At 41.4% G+C, this 23,015-nt stretch overlaps 1 protein-coding gene across 4 annotated transcripts in view; it reads left to right on the plus strand.

Moving 5' to 3' along the window:
* BCL11B (BCL11 transcription factor B) overlaps positions 1 to 22,505 on the plus strand; it is a gene marked incomplete at both ends in the record, with an annotated part of 90,131 nt that extends 67,626 nt beyond the window's left edge. For all 4 annotated transcript variants that reach the window (XM_084270550.1, XM_084270552.1, XM_084270551.1 and 1 more), the window contains one exon: positions 20,494 to 22,505. In XM_084270550.1, coding sequence (XP_084126676.1) covers positions 20,494 to 22,505 — 2,012 coding nt within the window. The remainder of the gene's footprint in view (positions 1 to 20,493) is intronic.
* Positions 22,506 to 23,015: the final 510 nt, after the last annotated feature.

The raw sequence follows: 23,015 nt of genomic DNA on the forward strand, positions 1-23,015 counted from the left end.
TCTCAAAGACTCAGAGCTATGGGATTTTTTGATGCATGAATGAAAACTGGGAAGAGGGCCAGCATGCTGTTCATAGGCTTCTTCATCATTTATTACCTTCCAGTTTTAATTGTTTTCCTGCTTCTCTTGAGATATTTATCTAGGAGGAATTGTACTATGCAATGCAGACACGCGAGGTGGCAACTGAAGATTGCTTGTTAGCTCAGTGCACCGTACAATAGATGGATCTTAATAAAATACAGAAGACTATTTACATTACTAGAAGAGGCCCATTTGTAAACCTTTTATTACTTAAATGCACAAGTTTGACTCCTGTTTGTCCATTACAGAGGTGTGGGTTATGTAATAATCCCCACATAACTGCATTGTCTGTATCCTTATAGTAATGAAAATCAGATCTCTCTGTATGCCACTCTGTTGCACCCTATTGTGTCTGCGGGGCTACATTTATCTCTGGTAAAAAGCTCTGGTAGATTTACAATAGGGCAAAATTTGCTCTGCTTAGTTTCCAACTGCTTCTTCAGCAGTGGAAAAATTAAACAGAAGCCACCAGAAGAGAGCTTGATGATAGGAGGTAAAACAAAGGGGAAATTGGCAAAGGAGAGAAGGATAATTAGTGAGGAAAAGACAGGAATGGAGCATGTGTAACACAGAGTGAGATTTGAAGGGAGGAATTTCAACCTCCAGTTCTCCGTTGCTTCAGTGGAGCTTCACGGTCCTTTTCAGATGTCACCCTTGTTGTCATTTGGATTTCTTCATCAGATTCCAGTGTCTTTGTTGCAGGCAGAACCTCTGGTTACCTTTCATGGTCCCCATGCTGTTTTCCAGGCTTGCCCCATCCTGCTGAAACTGCGCCTGCTTCTGCTACAGCCTTTCATCCTTGCAGAGCTGGTGATGGCTGTGAAGGGGCCAGCGCATGGCTGAGGTGCAGAGGAACTTGGTCTGCATTTGGTCAGTCTCCAGCTCCAAAACCTGACACAAACACACTGATGTGCCCAGGGGAGGGAGAACTGGCAGTGTGGAGCTGTGTGAAATATGGCTCCATCCTTTGTGGGTTGGAGCTGAGTGTTTTCAGAGCACCCCACAGTGCGCAGGAGATGTGACAAATTGCTCCGAATCTCCCAGGAAGGTCAGGCCTGTAGGCTGAAGCGGGAGTGACCACTTTGATTTAAGTCCTCTTTGATTTGAAGAATAAAAAGATGCAAGTCCCCTTTCATGCTTTGAGGGTTAGAGAATTAGGGGAGCTTTCATTCCTCTGTCCCATTTTAGTCTTCAGGAAAGCGAGGTTTATGTGTTACTCCAATCTCTTTTTTATCGAATGCAAGAGTGCAGTTGAGAACAATTATGAATGCATTGGGGCTTGGAAGAATTAAAAGCCACTAAATGTAAGGGATCTTCCTTGGTGGATGAAGTGGTTCTAGAAACAGGCATTTTTGAATTGGCATCTCAAAAATTATTATTTCTCCCAAAACTTCAGTGTCCTCAACTGTTTATCTTACCTCCTGGGGAAGTGGATAGATCTGCTCATTTTGTCATTGTGAAGGTTCATGTTATCCACCAAAGCAGTCAGGATGTCTCTGTATGTCTGGTACCTAGCATCCACTGTTAGTTAATTGGGAGAATATTTGTTGACTTTCACGGGTCCGCAGAGCAGAGTCCACATTGCCAAGTTCAGTGGACAAAGCTTATACACCAGATTTATCCATTCCTTGAGAAAGGGATAAATATTGACTCAAGTGTTCAATCTTGTTTCCTTCCCACCCCCCTTCCCAGCAAAACCCAAAGAACATGTTTTATGTATAGAGTCAAATGACCAAGCTTAGATAAAAATACCTTGTGCTTGTAGATGCGAAATAGAATCAATTAGTCTGAGTAACAGGTCATCTTGTCTGAGAAAGCACACATCGTTAGGGCTAAAATAATGGCAATATGCAATTTATAAATATATATCATATGTATTTCCTAATGAGTTAGGAAAAAACCTTTCACCATCATATGTTTTTAATTGTATAATGAATATTAAAGTATGTGAATCAGCTTGATTTAAAAATACAAAAGAGCTGAAGTGCCCTAATAATAAATCTGTAGGTGTGTGTTGGGAAAGAGATGCAGTTCGCGTGACTGATGAGATATTAACAGTTTTGACCTGATCTCTCAGTGACTGATATTGATAACACTCATTTCTAGAGCGCACCGAGGCTCCCATACGGCACAGCCTCTGTTGAGGTTGGAGGGGGTGTGTGCAGCTCACGCTGAGTCCAGTGTTTCTAAATGGGGCACTTGGAGCAACCCAATTCATTTTTGTGAATCACGGCTGTAAATTTAGAAAACAGAAAGCTGCCTGTTTCATAATGCTGCCTTGACTCTGGTGGTGCGACGTTATTTTTGTCATGTACTCTCAAGTGCTCATCCTTGTCTGAGACGCTGTCAGCTTGGGGCTTCTCTTAAGGATTTGCTGGCCTCAGAGTTAGGAAACATTTTCCCGATAATCAGCCTACGCCATCACTGGCCCAATTAAATCCCATTACTTCTTGTTATACCCCAGTGGGATACCCCAAACAATTCCTTGGCATCCTCACTATCTGTCCGTTGTCAGACACTCCTGGATGCTTATCTGGAGCCTCCCACCAAACTCTGGTTATAAGTCAGCCTGATTGCTGTCTGCTCTGTGCGTGTCCGGGGCCCTTCTTGATGCTTTGCATCCCATATCCCTCAACTGGCATTTTTTTTTGTAAATCTGCTATGCCATGATGTTTTGGTTAGAAAATAACTTCTCAGTAGAGTTAAGCATCTGCCTGAGATTGATAAAGGCAAAACGGCCTGGACTGAAGGCTGTCAATTAATCCCTCTGTCACCCAGCTCTCTCTGCTGGTCTCAAGGGTCATAGAGGAGGGAAGGCTCTTGATCCAGGGATAATGACACTGAGCTGTGGAAAATGGCCCCACTTCTCAATTTGTACACTTCAGTCAGCCTTTGTTACACACAGGGGCCAAATTCAGTTCTCAGTCTCACCATCCCAGGGTCTTCTTGAAGTCAGAATCTGATCCACAGCTAGACTAAGCTGGAAACATTTTTCACAGAACAATGACCCAAGACTGTGTATAGTTCTGTGCACCTTGCTAACTGGAGGGTTATGTCAAATTAGAGGTATTTCAGAGAAAAACAACTGAAGCGATTAAAAAGTTGGTGGGACCATTTCATAGGGAAAGATGAACTAAAAATATATGAGCAAATTAAAAAAGGAGCAGGTAGAGGGGGATATGATTTGAATAACAAGGAACATAAGGGGTGATCATGGTAGTATGACACTCCCCCCATTTCTAGAAGGTTTGGAGTGAGGTTATGAAGTCTGCTTCAGTATCTGCTTGATGCTGTGCACCAGGTGCATTTTTGGAATGAGAGTTACAGCCATGAATAATAGGTAAACTGAACTATGTGTAAAATGAGCATTAGGAAAAACTTCCAGACCATGACTGATTTTCAGGTTGTAGAGTGTTCTTAAGAGGTGGAAAAATGCCAAGATTCAACAACATACTTATAAACCCATCTCCTAGAATTTTGTGAATACATGTCCTTTGTTTGAGGCATTTGAACCTAGATTAGATGTTAAACCTAGGCTAGGGGCAGAACAAGAAACTATTCCGTTGATCAGAAATCAAAAGCAAACAAACTAAAGGAAGGATGGTTTGGGAAGGAGCTGCTGTATCTGATCTGTGCTCAATCCTGAACTTTTCCACCCGCTGGTAGTTAGAAGTGAGCCTCCTGTGGATTTGGCTAAAGTAAGAGTTGTGTAACAGCAGAGACTGTGATTTTGCTGCCTGTATTCCTAGGGAATATTTTGTGATGGTTTGCTGCCATGACACACTCGGGTTGCACTTGGCAACACAAGTATCCCTGCTAAATGTCCTGGGTCAGGCACCAGACCTAAAGCCGATGTAGTTTTTTGCTCACCTCGGATGGAGGTGTGGAACTCATTGCCACAGGATGTCACAGGGATTTAAAGTAACAAGCAGGTTCAGAAAACTGCTGGTACTGAAGGACTCTGTTTTCATTGACTAGGAACTGGGAGGTCTGGAGAGGGTCTAGTTGTGGGTATTTTCCTGCCTTGCTCTGCATGCTCTTTCCTTAAGCTTCTGCTGGTGGCCATGATTGAAAACGGGGTCCTTCCTGTGGGCACGACCCAGGGCTTTTATGTTCCTATTAGAGCAAGCACATTAGATCTGGCTGATGGGATCTCAGCTGATTTTACTCTCTCCTGAAAGAGACCTCGAGGTTCCAGCCCAAGATGCCATCATTTCTTACAGGCTTCCTGTGGGAAGCTGGTTTGGGTCTGTCTGGAAGATCCTCTTCCACTAATTCAACTGAGGGGATCTTTCAGACGGATCATCCGGAATACTTCAGGGTATAGACTGTTTTAACCGATTGCCACCCCAGTTTAGCTGACCTGTTTTAGCAAACATATATAAATTTTCAGTGAGGAATTTCCTGCTATATAGCCAGTTTTAAGCTGACAGAAATAGAGGCTATACTGGGGTTTGCACTGGTTAAAATGAGTCCTTTTGATTAAACTGGTGCCAAATTCTGTGTGGACAAATCCTCATATTGTAACAAACCCACACATCCTCCCTTTCCTCTGACAATCATATCAGGCTGGTGAGTCCTATGGACCCAATCTAATAGAAATGGAATTTTTACCATGCAAATCTTATTACCTAAAGTGCCAATGAAACTAATGGGATTTTGGATAGTAAAAAATACTCTGTATGTGATACATAGTTTGGAGTATAAATTCAGGGGGGTGGGGGGGATGTAAGGAAAAGGAACTGTTATTGCATGTGGTCCTTTGTGACTTTAGAGGACCTGTTTCTCCCAACACTCCTCAGCTCCCTCCTTGATTTCAGTGGGACCAAAGTGGTATTTTAGCATCTTGCTGAAAACACTGAGCTCCTTGCAGAAACTGCCTTTCAAAATATACAAGCAAGTGTCTGTTTGTTTTAGAATTCATTTGGTGGAGGGGAACAGAAATAAAAAATATCCCAAACCTTCCACTCCAAGGACAGACATCTAGAGGAATATTATTTTTCCAAAGGGAACCATTTTTGCTGTGGAGGTCAGCTGAATGTGTCAAGAACAGAGGGAGCATTAGGACATATTTTGACAATCCCTGTATTAAAAAAAAAAAAAGCTGAATATATTTAGATGAGATTTTTTAATTTATGCTTCCCCCTCCTCCCCGTATACACACATATATGGCATATATCATATACATGCTAGGTCCTCAGACTGCCAACCTGTGCAGCAACTCTTCAGCTGAGGACAGTGTCAGCAGAGAGATCCAAAGTTAATAACTGCACTGCTGCAAACACTACAACCTTTAAGGCTGTCTCCTGTAGTTCCTGTACGTTGTGATAATGCAGCACAACTTGCAGAGGGTACAATGTCCCTTGTAATTGCGTGGACAGAATTCCTACTAACTTTTCTGGGAGCTTAGCTTATGTGTATGCTCAGGCCTAAAATATTTTAAAGTAAAATATTTTTAATAACCTCCAGCATTGTGCCATTTTGATGGTGATGCTGATGCTGATTACTTGGTTTCCTGTCACCTTGGAAGCAAAGATGCAATAAACGATACCTTTATTTTTGTATTTATTTTAATGAAACACACAGAAAAGGCACTTTAGAAAAGTGGAGGAAAGAGGAGGTCAGATAAAAACAACTGCAGTCTGATGTTCGTTTTTGTGGCGCTGATAGTTATTATTCCCAAAGAAAATAATGTCCTTTTTTATTTGCTTTTAACATTTCGCCCTTGGCATCTGTTCCATCCATTGTGGACTAACCTAGACTGTGTTCTCTGACGATGGGTTAAAGCGAGCACTTACTGAAAAGCATTCTCTACTTAATTACTTTTCCTTCTTCTGGAAGCTATTTTTTTATAGTCACATGTTAATTGTGTATTAGTAGGCCTTTCTGATTAGTTGAAAACATAATGAAACCTTTGTAAACAACAGGGAGAAAGAGGGAGAGGGAGGGAGGGAGTGGGAAGGGGGGGAGAAAGGGACAGGGAGAAAGAGAGGTGTGAAGTGGGGGCTGGACTGGAGTGGGGGGAGGTCGGCAAATTTTGAAAGGCAGAAATAATGCCAGTGGACATTTCTGTTTTTTTGAATGACAACTTCCCTCGCCCAAATTAATCAACTTACTTAACGAGAAATGAGATGCATGGAGATGCAAATTGCTGTCGATCTCCAAAAGCAGGGTGGCAAAGGCAGCAAGTTGGAATGGTGTGGAGGGGGGCTGAGCCGCAGCTGTCCACTAACAAGTCAGTCCTATTTGTAAAGGGCAGGGAGCTGAATAACGGTTTTGTTATTGGCTTTCTCTCTCTCAGCCGTAGGTAGAAATGCTGCATTTGTTTCCTACTACTATTTCAGCGAGATAGATGTCCTCCTCTTTCATCTCGCCTGCCCGTTTGATTCCCACAGTGGAGCCCTGTGTTCCCTGTGCACCCCAGACGGGGCAGAAAATTTGGATGCACAAGAAACACAGGCTCAGGTGCAGGGTCTCAAGCATGCAAGGTAATACCAGGAATTACCAAGTTATCTGCACGCTCCTCAGAAGGGGAGGAAAAATAATAATGCAAAAAACCCAACCAGAAAATACACGGTACTTAGGACCCAATTCAGCGATGCTCGGAGCCCAGCCAGCACAGATCAGATTCAGTGAATCAGCTGAATCAGGCCCTCTTCTCAGAGATGGGTTGTTGTTTTTTTTTTTTTCCTTTTCCTGGAAAGCTGCTCCTTAAACACAATTCACATTGGTTGTTTTTTAAAAGGACTATCCTCCGTTCACAGCGCTGGATTTTGAACGGGCAGAGTCTCTCCCCCCCCTCCCCTCCATCCCCACTCCGGTCCTCCGCCCCCACCCCCTTCTGTTGCTGCTTTAAAGAGCTGTGCTTATAGGGATTTTGCAGCTCTCCGTGTGTTATTAGAAAACGTGTGGCTGGGACGGTTAAAATGGGAGTGCTACTGTATGCGAGAGCAATGTTCACTGTAAGCAATCCAAGGAAATCCTGCCAAGGCAGTATATGAACAGCAGCCAAACAAAACACAGGCGCCTTTCCAGTGAAAACCAGCACACTTCTGCAAATAGAGGAAAAATTGACTTTCTGATTTGGAGTGTTTCTACAACTAAGAAGAATTACTACAGTGATTGTTCTAAAAATATTTTTCGGCAGCACATTCTCCAAGGGGTTGGGATGCTTAGCATTGTTTAATTACGCTTCTCTTAGGTGATCAATCTGGATTTTAGCGAAATAAAATAGGAAGTTTTTAGGATCTTCTTTTAAGCCACCATTGGCATTATTTTCTGCAGGGTTAGAGTGGCATAAAACACCGCTTATTTAAGGAGCAAAAATTGCGTTTTTATCTTTGCACTTCGGGAAGTACGATTGGAGATTCATCTTTCTCAACTTCATAGTCAGAGATTGCAATTCAACTGCTTAATCTAGAGCAACCCCCAGGATCCCTGCTTCTGTAACTGATAGGTTTTGTTTTTCCATCTGAAGTATTTTATACCTTCCTCCATCCCTTGTCCTGCCTTGTCCCCTGTATTTAGACTTTTAATGCTTCTACTCATTTTGCTCCTTTGTTCAGCCAGTCTGGGATTTTCCTTTACAGGACTTCTGAGTCCTGTAGGAACCCTTTAGTGTAAGACGTGTCTGCAGACATTCTGGCATTCAAAAAATTTCCATAATGATGGAAATTGAATGGGATTCCACAAATTTGTTTATTGCCAAGAATAAATATGTTATTAAAAAAACTGTTTTGCTAGTCTCAGCTACAATTTTTTTTTCAGAAAATTCTTAATAACAGAGTTTAGGAATGCAGTCAGTTTATCTAGAGTGAGCTAAAGAAAAGGGATAGATCTATGGAGAATTATTATTATCCTTTTTTTATTTCCAAAAACCAACATAATATCAGCATAAGAAAAACCAACAGAATTGTCAAGGATTAATTTCAGTTTATGCATTTCTCCTATTTCAACTGGTTTTCTTTTAACTAAAGATACAAAAGATGCTTTACTAGATATATCTCCATTTATCCCTCTAAAATATTTACAGCTGGGTTCTTTAGATTTACAGCTGCTGTGAACTCAGTTCTCTTCTTTTAACTACACTACCACAAACCAGATTTATCCCTACGTTGAAGACAGTGCCTTGAGACTAACAAATCCCAAGGTGGAAGACGACACTCATCCAGAGCCTGTTGAAGCCAGTGGAAAAATTCATACTGGCTTTGGTGTGATTTGTATTGGAGTATTAAACATTCATTTTGCCTTCTCCTTTTGAATTTATCTACTCATTTCCAGGGTGAGATACTCTCTGCTTTAAACAAATCTTAAAAGTTGCCCGAATTTATTAAATTAACTTATGCTGTATTTACCATTCAGTAAAAGCTTCCAGTAGGGTGAAACTTTTGCATACACTTCTCCCAAGATAAGATTATGTATTTGAAGGTCTAGTTGGGATAGCTGGGGAAAGATGGTCCTCTGCCCTGTACCCAGCTCCCTTTCTCCTTTGTGCACAATGCTGTGTTCATAGCCAGCCTTACAGAGAGCAAACCATATGCATATATACGATATGTATATGTATACATGTATACACATATACATACACATAAGATACAGAGAGCAAATCATATACATATATGATACATATATGTATACATATATACATACACATAGACACACACACACATATATAAAAAAATAAAAGGAAACGTGAATATATAAGGATTTCTGCCTTGAATGTGAGGGATATCATCCACTGTGTTCAAATTAGGGCATGGAAGTTGTGGCATATGCCGTGCTAAAGCACAGCAGTGCAGTTCTGTATCTTTAAATGTTGATGCATAACAGTGAAACCAGGTGAGATCTGGCCCCAGGTGCTGGCTGCTGCATGCATTGCTGAACAATTTTTAAAGGATGCAGATTGGGTGGTTGTAGGAGGAAAAAAGTAGGTCTTTTCCTAAATAGATTTTTTTTTTTTTTATGAAATATTTTGTAGGTTTAATGCAATGATTAAAAAAAAAAAAAGAGCTACTTAATCTTTGTACATTCCTCTAATAGCAGCTCGGTATAATCCAGTCCTGACCTGGCTCCCCCTGATGTGCAGTGCTAGTTGTCATGGAGCCCCAATTATGCCAAACTGGGGGAAGATTTTGCTGAGACCATGCAACTCATTTCACTGGTGACTGTACATGCACTCTGAATTAAGAGTCCTTCACAGAATTAGTCTGAAGGGAATGCTTGGGTACTAAAGAGGTGCTCCATGGGTTGCTTCTGCTTGCCCTGCTTGCACACTGAGGTCCTACATGGCTTGAAAAACAGCCCCACAGCAAAGTTTTCCTTTCAGTGTAAATCCAGCTTTGAATCATTTTCACTTCAAGTCCATAGGCTCAAATCCTGTGGTCACCAGAGATGTGGCATCAAGGTAAATTTGCAGATAATTTGGATAGTGGTTGGTGCTGAAGGTGTGCAGCGCCTGAACCTAGTTTGAGGTGTAGTTTGTTGCAGGCAAAAATTATTGATACACAAGGAAGATTTTATTTGGAGACATCTGTAGGTTGGCAGCTGTGCCAGCCATGTCTGTTCTTCTGAGCAAGGGGAGCCATACAGCAGGGAATAGCAGTCTTGGTGGCAAGTACTGAGAAGGTTGGTCGAATTGCACTATGAAAATCTTCCCTTCGTTTTTATTATTACTTTTCTGCAGGCAGATTTGCGAGGTGCCTCTGTCTGTGTGTGCAAGCGGGTAAGGTACAGAGGGAGGGCTGGTATTTTTATGCTTTTTTTTTTTTTTTCAATCGCACCTCCTTAGCATTTTGTACATATCAGCATTCTAGCCGAGCCATTTGCTAATTGCGCTGGAAGACCCACTTTAAATTCAGGAATACTGAAACTTTGAAACTGTAACATTTTGACTGGCGAGAATGACCAGTCTTCTTTTCTCTTTCGCAGTGAGCTAGTTGAAGGAAGCTGGCATTGTCGCAGAGTGAAAGCTCTGCAGAAGTGCCGCAGGTTTTTCATATGGAAATGTGAAATAATGGGGTGATTAAATAGAGCTGTATATTAAAGTACATCTGACATTAGAATTAGCATAATGTGCTCTAGCCCTAGGCTGAGTACTTTATTTGCCATCTGCGTCGGACCAAAATCCCCTGGGGAAGCGCTAAAATATTCTGAATAAACTCAGCCCGAGTTCTTATTGAGAGTAAAATACCATTTGTGGCACGTCGTATTGATTCGTCTTAATTGCGGTGCAGAAAAGAACATTCAGTTGCTGATGACTTTTGTACTCTGTGACAAGTCGGCTGGAGTTATTCTAACACTGCAGTTGGTTAACCTGAACAGACTGTCGTGCTCAGAGAAGGAGAAAACCTTATCTTCAGCAGCATAAACTACAGTATCATCTCCCAGCTTTACTCTCTATCTTGATGCAGCCTCGTTTTTTTTTTTTTTTAAATATTATTCCCTGAAAACAGCAGCCAAAGAACTGAAGGTGAAATGGGGCTTCATTGAATCAGTCCAAGAAAATTCATGTTCTTACCTAGTTATTTTCCCCAGCCTACCTCCCTACACTTCCACCCCCAGATCTTCTTAAAAAAAATCCAGAAGCATCTGACCAGCTTTCATCTAAGGGAGTGAAAATCGGTGGAACTTGTCCTTGAGGATCCATCTCCGGAACCATTAGTTCAAGAGATTTATTATGTATATTTTGTAAAAAGCTGTGGCTTCTCCTGTGCATAAGCCCACAGTCTTAGTCGGTTGTAATGGTTTGATTTTTGTCAACTCTCCACTCAAATAGGTTGCTGAATACCTTTGAAAAAGTGCTTATAACATGCATAAAAGATAAATATTTCATCTGAAGGAAAATACTTTGATGCTCCATGCAATTCTGTAACATTCACAAGGTCCAGTTTTTACCCTATAATTGCCTATCATTATACACAATTTACATATTCAAACATTCTCTACAAACCTTAGTCTAGCATGTTTTTATTACAAATTCAGATCAAGGGAATAACCTTTAACTTCAGAGACAAATGAGACAAATTTACAAGTGCATGTCTGCTGTTTTCTTGTGTTTTATAAATCCCTGCAGACCCGAACACTTTTGCTATAACGCCACTCAGAACAATATACATATATTACTACTTGTTTGTAGTGCTTCAGTAATGAGTCCCCTTTGTATTAGATAACCTATATAATTCAGCATCTAGGCCCTCCATAACGTCAATTATCTCCTCATAGCTAAATGTACATTCCATTAAAACAAGATTTACAGCCTTTATAATACTTCTTAGGATTGAATGTGGAGATTTTTGTGGATTTAAAGAAGCAGAGATGGGAGTTAGCATTTGTTAAAGAAGCAATGAATTAAAACAAAAATGCTATTTCATTTACTAACTATGAATAGGCACCTAATACCCTTAATAGTTGTAGTAAGACAGACTGAAGTACTCCTGGGGAAAAAAAAAAAAGCCCAGGAAAATTTGTTTTCACCCTTTGGCTTTTTTTATTGTTTCCTAATTTACTCTTTATTTTTCCATTATATGACATGGACAATTTCCTTTATGTATCCTCCTTTAAGTTCCCATTCAGATTACTGAGAATTCTTGCTTGTAAGATGAGAAAATGGCACCTTAGAAAAGTCTGTGGGAAAAAAAAAGATCCCAGCACTTGCCAGTTTTCAAACAAAACTACTTACAGGAAACCGATTTAAAGGGAAGCTGCTGGCATATTTCATATGTTGTAGAAAAGACTGACATTATTTCAAATGCATTTGAATACCTTATGCAAAGAAAAGGCCTAAAAGTGTCCTTGAGCAGTACAAGAGTTTTTCATGAATGCTGTAAATGGGATCCTATATATTAAACCACCAGCCGGGGTAGTCCTATGGTCTTTTCATCTCATGAGTGGCTGCATTTCTCCCCTCTCTGTTCCATTCCCTACTTTCACTGATAGTTTTCACTATTTTATACACCAGGTTTGTAAAGCATCCTTTCAGTCTGCTAGCTGATGTCTTAGGTTCAGATAAACTAACTAAAAGACACAAAGCTGTTTAGATGCTAGAGGTGGAGTCAATTGAAACTGTTGTATCACAAAGGGCTAATTTAAAAGTTAACTCATTCACTATTGATCTTTTAATATTGATTTTCCTGTTTGCTCCTTACTTTTCACACTTCTCCCTTTCTCTGCTTTATAAATTGCCTTTGTATTTTAGAATTTAACACCAATTAGAAGAAGGTGTTCAGCGATGACAAACATGCTTTTTATCTTCCATTTTAATAGTGCTTCTGGGTGAAAATCTCTCTGTCGTGAGTTCCAATTTTTGCTATGCATTTTTCTTTCTTTCTCTGCACTAAGTAAAGGCATTTCTTATACTTCTGTAGGCTGAACATTAACTTCCAGTAAGCCACAAGATCTTTTAAGGAATGAGAAATTGGACATCCAGAAGGAAGTTGCCCAAAATGACTATTGACATTTTATACCTAAAAATATAATATTGCCATTTTGTAATGCACTAGAAATTAAAATGAGCTGTGCATTTGGCTCATTTGTGTGAATCTGGCAGTACAGATCTGAGGTATGATTAAGTCTCACAGAAAATGGGACTATTGAACACAAACTGCATCTTCAGCCAAAGGTCGCCTGTGTCCATTAAGAAACAGGAAGCATCTGTTTGTGTTATGCATGGCTGTAGTCTGCATGCAGTCTCCATTTTTTTTTTTTTTGGTTAGTATAAATGCCAGAGACGACATATAAAATGCTTCTGGGGAAAGTTTAATGAAAAAAAATAAAAATCACAGCTTCATATATTCATGTAAGCCTAGTTTAGATCCTCATTTGTCATAAACTGGTCTAGTTTATCTGGAAAGATTCAAAGTCTGCAATGGTGGCCATCTGAGCTACTTTGAATTCATAGCAGGGTAATTCAGATGAGAATTTGGTTAGGGTACGATTTTAAGGCATCAGGTTGATATCTTTAAGTCTTTTAAGCATTCATGCTCTTTGTTCTTGGAATTATGAAAGGATTGGCTGTAGACAGGCAGCATGACAGCCTCACTTCTTGACTATGTGACTGGTAATTAATCTATTTGGTTTTCCACTCATGATAAAATAGTTAATTTGACAAAAACTATATTTATTATTACAAATAAAACCCCAAAACCAGGCAATTTGCAGTCCTGCCTAGTATAAAAGGAACACCACTGAAAAGCACAACTGGCTTCAGAAAATAAAATAGGCTACCAAAAGTAAGGTGTCACTTAATACATCATTGGCAGAATTTGGCAGTTGGCTTTAGCGTAGAAAGAATTAATAGTAGTGTAATGTTAATATATTTTAATATTGGTGTCAAACAGCACTATTGCAGATCTTTTTCAACAGGTAGAAAATGCTCTCGAGAATATTGGGATTGCTAATTAAAATCAGTGCTGGGAATGAGGGGGTCTTGTGGGGTTTGTAGGTTCTCTTGGCATAAAGCTTCTCGCATAATCTCCTTAGAGAACTTGCAGTCTCACTAGTCAAGGTAGAAATAGGATGGGGAAAACTGTAAAACACTCAGGCAGTGTGTGGGAGAAGAATATTGCATTTGTGAATTCTGTTTTAAGATGGCACTGGAGGAGATAGGCTGTTCGACAGGCAGGGTAGAAAAAGAGAACAGGGCGTAGTATGGCAGGAAACAAGATTCTGTTTCTGAGAAGTAGCACGCCACGGTTACTTCTCCTCTTTTCTTCAGACACCCTTGTTTTTCCACCCAACTCTTAAAAACATTTCATTTTTGTTTCCCTGTCACATTCTTTCCCTTCACTGACCTCATCCTGAGATTCCCCATTTCCAGATGATGACAGGCTCTGTGGCCCCTCATGCTAGGGCTCTTGCACCTAAACCTTCATCTCCTCTTCTTGAGATGTACTTCAGGTCGGCTGAGCTTTACGAGACAGAGTGGCTGTTTATCTGAGTGGAGAGTTGGAGGTGCTTAGGTTGTGAGACTGCAGGCGTCTTGTGAAGTCATAAAACACCAACTTTAGTTGCCAGTTGATGCTGACTTTACGAATTGTTGGTGATAGTCCCCGCCACCCTCAGCAGGATGTGCTGCAAGACTCTCTCGAGCCCTTTTTCAGACAAGGCAATGTAGGGATGGTTGCACTGTGTTAGATCTGAGGATGGATAGAGGAGTTGTAGTCATTCTTGTTTTGTATCTTCAGCTTGTGTGGCCACCATAAAAAAATTAGAATAAACTGTGAAGAGGATGGTTCCTTGACGTTTGGTGTTTAAAACTATTTACTGGCACTGGACTCTCAGTGTTGATCCTCACCCAGGCTTGGACCCTGCTTCACATTTCTGTCTTATTTACTGAGAGGGTCAGTCCCTCTGCAGTGGAGGGACTTCCCAACACAGTGTTTGCACTTCCAAACACCTAGGAAGTGCAGGGAGGGTAAAACTCTCGCTATTGGGTGAACTCAGCATGTGCTTGTTCTATCATAAACATATGCAAGCCAATGTTCTTGGTGACTTGGATAATTTAGAGTGGTAATATGGCTTATAAACTCTCTTCAGCATAAATACCCATATAACAGATATTTTTACATACCAAATCAAGCATTGGGTATGAACCAATATAGTTCACACTGCAGATCCATGCTGCAGACACCTGGAAAGTATTTGGCCCTTGTGTAGGTGACCTGTCAAACCATGTATAACCATATATTTTCTTCACTATGAAACACTAAATCTTTCCAGTATTTAATGCCCTTCTCTTTAATGTCAGCTGGTCTTATAAGGAGACTTGTTAAACTAGTGTTCTCAATTATGGCATTTTAATTTAATAATAATTCAATTAAAGGTGTGTTTTTTATGGAGCATCCACGCTACCTTTATTGGTATTATTAGAGTAACCATCATAATAACAAGGAGTAATTATTTAAATGATCATTAAAAATCAAGTGGTGAAAAAGAGAGTAACATTGGTGGAAGGATTGTACGAACCTGATACATGTCTGTTCCTGAGTGCTACAATAAAAGGTGTCCTTTCTTTAAAGCTTGCAAGTTTCTACTTTTCCTGAACTTCTAAAGGTGCAGTAAAGCAGCATTAAAATTCCTTAACATTTTTATTGCTGCTGTTGTAACTTTTTAAAGGGAACCAGAAACATTATCTGGAAAGTATTGCTAGAGGTAAAGAATGGCAGCGGTTATGTGGACCTGACTGCAGGTCTTCACCGCAGTCCTGGCAGGGGTTATGGGTGGGTGATTAAAAAGGGGGGAGGGGGGGGAGAGTTCATTCTCTGTTACAGCTAATGGAATTACTCAGGCATGCTGAGGGGAGGATTCGTGAGGCACTGGATGTCACTGTAACCCAGCAGAAAATAATGAATTCTTAACAGTTCTTATCTCACACTGATTATTGTTTGATGGTATCCAGAATAACTGAGGATATTTTGCGGGAAATTTATCTCCAGGGCAGATGCACTCAGCATTCAGGGTATATGTACCAACTGGGCAAGGAAGATCTGCGTATCTGTAATGATACAAGTCAGACTGCAGAGAAAAGATAAGTCAGGGGATTCAGGCTCCCTGGTGCAGTGGGATGAATGTCCACAGACCCAGGCTACTCTTGTTCCAAGCTGGGCAGACTGACCTGTCCTTTCTCACTGCTCCCTGTAAGGGCAGAATTTGGGAGACGGGATCTGGATTTAGCTTTGTTTTGTGCTGTTCATGAAAGAGAAAAAAGCTCATTGTTGCTTTGACATTTTGAACAGAACATAATCTGTCATGCAGTAACGGAGGGAACACATTTTAATATTTCTGGAAAAGACCGTCTTTTGTTGTAATATGCAGAAAAGGCAAGGGTGCTCAGTAAGTTCATAGTTTATAATTACCTGCTTAGGGAGAAGATACTAAACAGATTTTTAATCTACCAGATAAAAACATAACAAGATCTAATGGTTGGCAGTTGAACTCGGCAATTCGAATCGGAAAGGAGACAGGTATTTAATGTGGAACATAGTCAACCATGGCCACAGACTACTCAAATGCACAGAGAATTTGATCTCAGCCTTTCTGAATCAGGTTGGGAGAAGGAGGTGCTAAAAGACTTTAAGTGGTTCAACTGCAAATCACTGGGCTGGATGAGGTGCAGCCTGAATGGTTTTCACGTACATGTAGATAGGACAAAATATTATGATTTTAAATTTTAGGAAGAAAGATTTAGATTGATCATTTGGGGAACCTTGTTGATGGTAAAAGAGAGAGGGAATGGGGTAGACTTTGGGATGTTGTAGACTCCTCTGAGTGGCCTTTGAAGTGGGATAATAGAGCATCTGCCATAGATAGGCATAGATACATGGAAATGGACATCCCTTGGGTCAGGAATTGGATGAGGGCAACCCTTGAGTTTTATCCCCGTCCTCTCATTCTTTTATTTGACGGTCCTTCCTATCCACCCAATCAATACACCTAGGTCTCAGTAGGATCCAGACCTACAACCTCATCATGTGTCTCAACTCTGGTGACGTTATTTGTTTGGCTTTAATGCAACCTTGAAGCTACCATTGACTCCTCAGGGCTCATGGTCTGGATGTCTCAACTCAGTACATACATTGTATCTACTAACCTAGAGATAAAAAAACCATACTTGAGCCATCAGCCCCGAAAATCAAGCCTAGTTACAGACTGTAGGGTTGAATCCATGTGAACAGTATTAATGAAGTCTTGGCTTGTGCTTAACTCTAAGCACATGAATAATTTCATCACTATCCAACAGAGCACTTCAGCCTATTCTTAAGTTTCACTGATGTTGATTACTCACATGCTCAAAGTCAAGCACATGCTAAAGTGATAAAGACTGCATATGGCAAAGCCTATATAGCTAGTTGTCATAAAGTGGGTATTTAGACAGACTTCAGTGCAGGTGGCAAGGGATTAAGATAGCCATATATCAAAAGTAGCCTTATAACAAAGAGTTTTATAGTGTAGGTGCACTGCATTATTAAATATAAGGATCATTCTTGAGCAATACGTGGCTGTTTCTGGGCATGTTTAAAATATTTAGCAAGTTTTTGAATATAAAAATGTTCGGAGTGGATCTTCAAAGACTTTTTGACATTGTTCTGTTCTTAAAAGTGAGCATCTACACTGCTCAGGGCAACTTCTAGGCAAGATAACCATGAAGTGATAATATGGAAATGAACATTTTATTGTATTTTTTCATTTTTTTAAAACAGGGAGTCTGGGGAGAGTCTTTGAGGGTTGTGAAAGTTAATATATATATACACACACACACACACATAGAGGCATGCACACATGAACACTCGTGAAGCAGTCTGAGATTGGTAGTGAGGTAGCCTGCAGTCAATTTTGCCATCATGTCAGGGTCTCCAGAAGAAGAGTGTTAAGGAGCATAAAAGCTAAACAAAACAAAAAGGAAAAGAAGACAGTTTTATGACTGCTAGCTTGCAAATCTTAGATCACTAATAGCACTAATTTGCCCTGTTTGGATGAAAACAAAAAAGGAGGGAGGGGGGGTACTTTTCTCACTTCAGTTTCACAGAGCTGAAGTTTTGGAGAACAAAACAAAACAAAACAAAACGTCTCAGTTCCATGTAACATGTAGTAGCAAGCATCCAGCCAGCTGCCATTTTGAGGGTAATTTTTTTAATCAGCCATTTCGGTTTTAGATTGGCCTTGATCCTCAGCATGCTCAGGAATTTTTCTCCTTATGTATTTGCCTTTGCTGAAGTAAATGTGTTGCTGTTGTCGTCGTTGTCGTCATCTAATACACAGCTGCTTTCTTCCTCCTGTCAGCTCTTGAGCAAAGCAAGGAGAATGCATATGCACACACACACACATGCACACACTTTGTTTTTTAAAAGAAAAAAACACAAAAAAAAGAAATCACGCTGTGACTTTAAAAATGAAAGAATCGAACAGCTGTGGGTAATAAATCGATTAATTAGAGTGGATAAAATGAAGGTGAAGGGTGCAGAGCACTCTTTAATTTGAAGATATATGACCTTGTAAGATGCTGCACTTCATTTGCTATTAGATCACACTTCAGAAGGGGCTTTATTAAAATCTCTTCTAGGGTGAGCTGAGGTAAAACATATTGTTAAAAAAAGCTTTTGACAGAGTATGTTATATACTTTAGTCTGCTTCAGTGATTTCTGTCACTTTTTATACTACACATGTTGTTGTGCAAGAAAAGTTAAAGGTCTAGACATTTTCATCATATTTCTGTAAGAAACAGAAATTTAAATATTTGAAGTAATAATGGGAGCCTTTACTGTTGCTTTGGCCATGGAGCTGACATAAAACTCCCTAACTGCCTCAGTGCTGAGCAGATTTTTAAGGGATAATGTATCAGTTCCTTTCTGTGTTTGTATGTGGCTTTCATTAATGTCAATAGCAGTTACGGGCACTTTTTCCAAGCTGAGTACAGTTCCCAAACTTGTGGGGTTTTTCCAGTAGATGTTTTTAGAGATTAATCAAAGCAGCCGTGTCTGTCCCTTCTGATGCAGCGTGCAGGGCTGGGGCACAGGGGCTGTGTCAGCCAGGCAGAAACGCCTGCCGCGTTGTGCCTGTTTTTTCTTGGCTGTGGAGAGCCGACTTCTCAGGAATTGGGGTCTGGAGCTGCTACCCGCAGCAATAACCCTACTAAATCAATAGGGGCGTGAGGAGCTGCACCACATTTATCACCTACCTTTGTAAATAAGTCTCAATCTGATAGATGCTTTTTCCTTTACGCTTTTATGGATGTTCATTGGGTGATAAGATTAGATAGACTGACAGGCTGATAGGTAGGCAGATAATCTTCTAGCCTCCTTGTCTAAGGTTTTCTAAGTTTTCTTAGCAGCAGCCATTCCTGCAACAGCCAGAAGAGGGGAATTCAGTCAGCAGCAATCCTGCTTTGCCTGCTGTGCCCGAGTTTAATTTTTTCTTTCTTTCTTTTTTTTTTCTCACTGCTCTGAGTCATTTCTCTTTACAAAGGTAGTTTCGATAATACGGTTCCGTTCACCTTAGAAACTCTTTCATTTTCAAGCTCAAGCAACAGGCTTCTGTGAATTGCAGTGCCCTTGTCTAGAAACGGGCTGAGTGGTTCAGTTTGGGATGTGCTCCTGCGGAAGGGCTGGGATCCGGCGTGGATTGGGGCATTATGCAGATAAGGGCCAGGAGGGAAGCTTGGTTCAAGCTTTGAACTCTGAGGAAGTTTAGTGCCTTTAGGTGGAGTGGGGCCATTCCTAGCCAAAATATGTGCTTTCATAAATAAACAAACAAGCAAGAAATTAATTTTACATTTTCCAAAATTGGTAGTTGGGAGGTTGGTTTTGGTTTGGTTTGGTTTGTTTTTTTGGGAAACCTCCCCCTCATTAAAAACAAAACGAATCAAAACAAAATCTAGATTGCAATTTTCAAGTAGACACATATTTATGAATTTATCAGAGTTTTGCAGAGACACTGAAAAAGGAGCGGGGGGGAAATGCCTTTTGAAGATAGCACATAGTTTATATTATGCCCAGGACTGGAATTTTCTAGCTAGCAAAATTATGACTGTAGTGCAGGCTTGTCCACACCTGCCCTTTATGTAAAGCTGAATTAAGGTTAAAGGAATGCTTTCCACCTTTATGCAGTTGTTCAAAGAGGCTAGAAAGGCAAACAGAACAATGTTTTTGGCTCTGGTAAGCATTTATGCATTGGAGGGCAGGCTCAGGCTCAGAAATTCTTGGGACCCAGTTCAAGCACGGCCCGACATTTGTTACTGTTAATTGCAACTGTGCTGTCGGCTTTGATTACCGGATGTTTCATTTGAGTGGCTTCTTGGTGTTTTGGCAAAAAGAATGTCAAAGTGGTTTATGCAAGGGTACATTTTCCAAGCTCCTGTTGACTTGAATAGGACTTGTGCAACTAAATACCTACATAGTATTTTTAAAAGGGAAGTGCTGGCATGACTGAAGCATGTATAAATTAAATTCAGCAAGATCTCAGGGGACTGCTGCATGAAGTATATAAAAACATAAAACGAAGGAGTGAAAATGACACTGAAGCTCCTTGCAGGTGCCTTGTAAAACCTACCACACCGCATTTTCCTTGGGTTTTGTCTGTAGTCATAAATCCCTTGAAAGAAATTCCTTTTTGTGGAATAAACATGTGAAAGGATTTTGATCCTTATGCGTCATAAAGGAAGGTTTTATTTGCAATTTAGAGGATATAAATGTATATAGCACCGATGCGTACGTGTGATATTTGTCATACATGTTAAGTGAATAAGTGTGGTGAGTAAATGTGCTGTTCAACAATTTATATCAGTCAATACATTGCAATTAAGTCCTTCTTTCAGAAATGCCAAGGAGGAAATGTGTTAGCAAAATAAAGCGCATGCCAACTGTATTTAAATGTTCTCCCCTGTATTATTTTTTGAGTGTTCTTTCTGTTTTTCTTTTATAGGTAAAGATGAGCCTTCAAGCTATATTTGCACAACATGCAAGCAGCCTTTTAATAGCGCTTGGTTCTTGCTTCAGCATGCCCAGAACACACATGGATTCCGCATCTACCTGGAAACAAGCCCTTCAAACAGTTCCCTTACTCCACGCATCACCATCCCTCCTCCTCTGGGACCGGAGACTGTTGCACAGTCCCCGCTGATGAATTTCCTTGGAGACAACAACCCTTTCAATCTTTTACGGATGACAGGACCCATCTTGCGTGAACATCCTGGCTTTGGTGAGGGTCGGCTCCCGAACACGCCTCCGCTGTTCAGCCCACCGCCTCGTCATCATCTGGATCCACATCGCCTTAGTGCCGAAGAAATGGGGTTAGTTGCCCAGCATCCCAGTGCCTTTGACAGAGTTATGCGTTTAAACCCCATGGCAATTGAGTCCCCAGCGATGGATTTCTCCAGAAGGCTTCGAGAGCTGGCAGGAAACAGTTCCACCCCTCCGCCAGTCTCACCCAGTCGCACCAACCCTATGCATCGCCTGTTGAATCCCTTCCAGCCAAGTCCTAAATCACCTTTTTTGAGCACCCCGCCACTGCCCCCCATGCCCCCCAGCAGCACTACGCCTCCCCAGCCTCAGGCCAAGAGCAAGTCCTGTGAATTTTGTGGGAAAACATTCAAGTTCCAGAGTAACCTTATTGTGCACCGGCGCAGTCACACAGGAGAAAAGCCCTACAAGTGTCAGCTCTGTGACCACGCTTGCTCCCAGGCCAGCAAGCTAAAACGCCACATGAAAACACATATGCATAAAGCTGGCTCCATGACGGGCAGGTCAGATGACGGACTGTCCACCACTAGTTCCCCTGAGCCGGGCACAAGCGAGCTCACTGGAGAGGGACTGAAATCCAGTGAGGCAGATTTCAGGAACGAGAGTGATCCTTCCCTGGGCCATGACAATGAAGAAGAGGAAGAGGAGGAGGAGGAGGAAGAGGAGCTTGAAAATGAGAGCCGGCCAGAGTCGAGCTTCAGTATGGACTCAGAGCTGAGTCGTAACCGAGAAAACGGCTCCAAGTCGCTGCCGGACGAGAAATCCCTCGTCCTGGGAAAAGTCATTGAGAATGTAAGTCTAGGTGCCATCCAGCAATATAATGACATGCTTGCTGAAAAACAGAAGAGGAGTAGCTTCATGAAAAGGTCTTCTGACCAGCGAGACTTGTGTCCTCGAGACCTCTGTCAGAGAGATCCAGGCGATGAAGACTCAGTGGTAGGAGAGCTGGACCGCACTGAGGAAGGGACAGTCAACGGAAGAAACTTTGGCCCAGGTGAACCCTTCCCAAACTTGTTTCCCCGCAAGCCGACACCTATCACGAGCCCCAGTTTAAACAACTCCTCTAAAAGAATAAAGGTGGAGAAAGATTTGGACTTGCCACCAGCAACGATAATACCTTCCGAAAATGTTTACTCCCAGTGGCTGGTAGGGTACGCAGCATCGCGGCACTTCATGAAGGATCCGTTCCTTGGATTCACAGACTCCCGACAATCCCCCTTCGCGACCTCTTCTGAGCACTCGTCGGAGAACGGGAGCCTGCGTTTCTCCACCCCACCGGGGGACATGCTGGACGGGGGGCTCTCAGGGCGCAGCGGCACGGCGAGCGGAGGCAGCACCCCCCACATCAGTGGTCCCGGCCCCGGGCGACCCAGTTCGAAGGAAGGGCGCAGGAGCGATACATGTGAGTACTGTGGCAAGGTCTTTAAGAACTGCAGCAATTTGACGGTGCACCGTCGGAGCCACACTGGAGAGCGGCCTTACAAATGCGAGCTCTGCAACTATGCATGTGCCCAGAGCAGTAAGCTGACGCGCCATATGAAAACGCATGGCCAGATAGGGAAGGAGGTCTACCGCTGCGACATTTGCCAGATGCCCTTCAGTGTTTACAGCACCCTGGAGAAACACATGAAAAAGTGGCATGGAGAACATTTGCTGACAAATGACGTCAAAATTGAGCAGGCAGAAAGAAGCTAAGGCCCCCCCCCTCTCCCCTTCCCCTCCCTGCCCCCACTAGGTTAAATTTCAGGGGTCTAGGTAACATTTTATTTGTACAGTTTAACTATTGCCAACTGAGAAAAGATGACCTAACTCGCCTCCGTAAACATAACTTAGCATAACTATCATAGGTGCCAGACTTTGGCACTTAAAATATAACCTGTGTCTACAAAGTTCTATTAAACCCGAGGGTTGATTAAGGCAGTAAAAATTGTGGAGCCTTTTAACTGTGCAATAATTTCTGTATTTATTGGGTTTTTGTAATTTTTTGGCATGTGCAGGTACTTTTTTTTTATTCTTTCTGTTTAAATTTCCTTTAAAATTTTGTTGGGTATCCCTTTTTAATTTTACCCAGTCGTAGCCTGAGATTACTTGCATTGTAAGGGAGAAACATATCTTTTTAAATTATAATTTTTGGGCCGCTGCTTTGTTAAAATTTAAGCTAAGCATGTGTAATTTCTTGTGAAGAAGCCAGGATTTGAACAGAAA

This window comes from Gallinula chloropus, assembly GCF_964237585.1.
Source record: "Gallinula chloropus genome assembly, chromosome: 14".
In the NCBI taxonomy this organism is placed as follows: Eukaryota; Metazoa; Chordata; class Aves; order Gruiformes; family Rallidae; genus Gallinula; species Gallinula chloropus.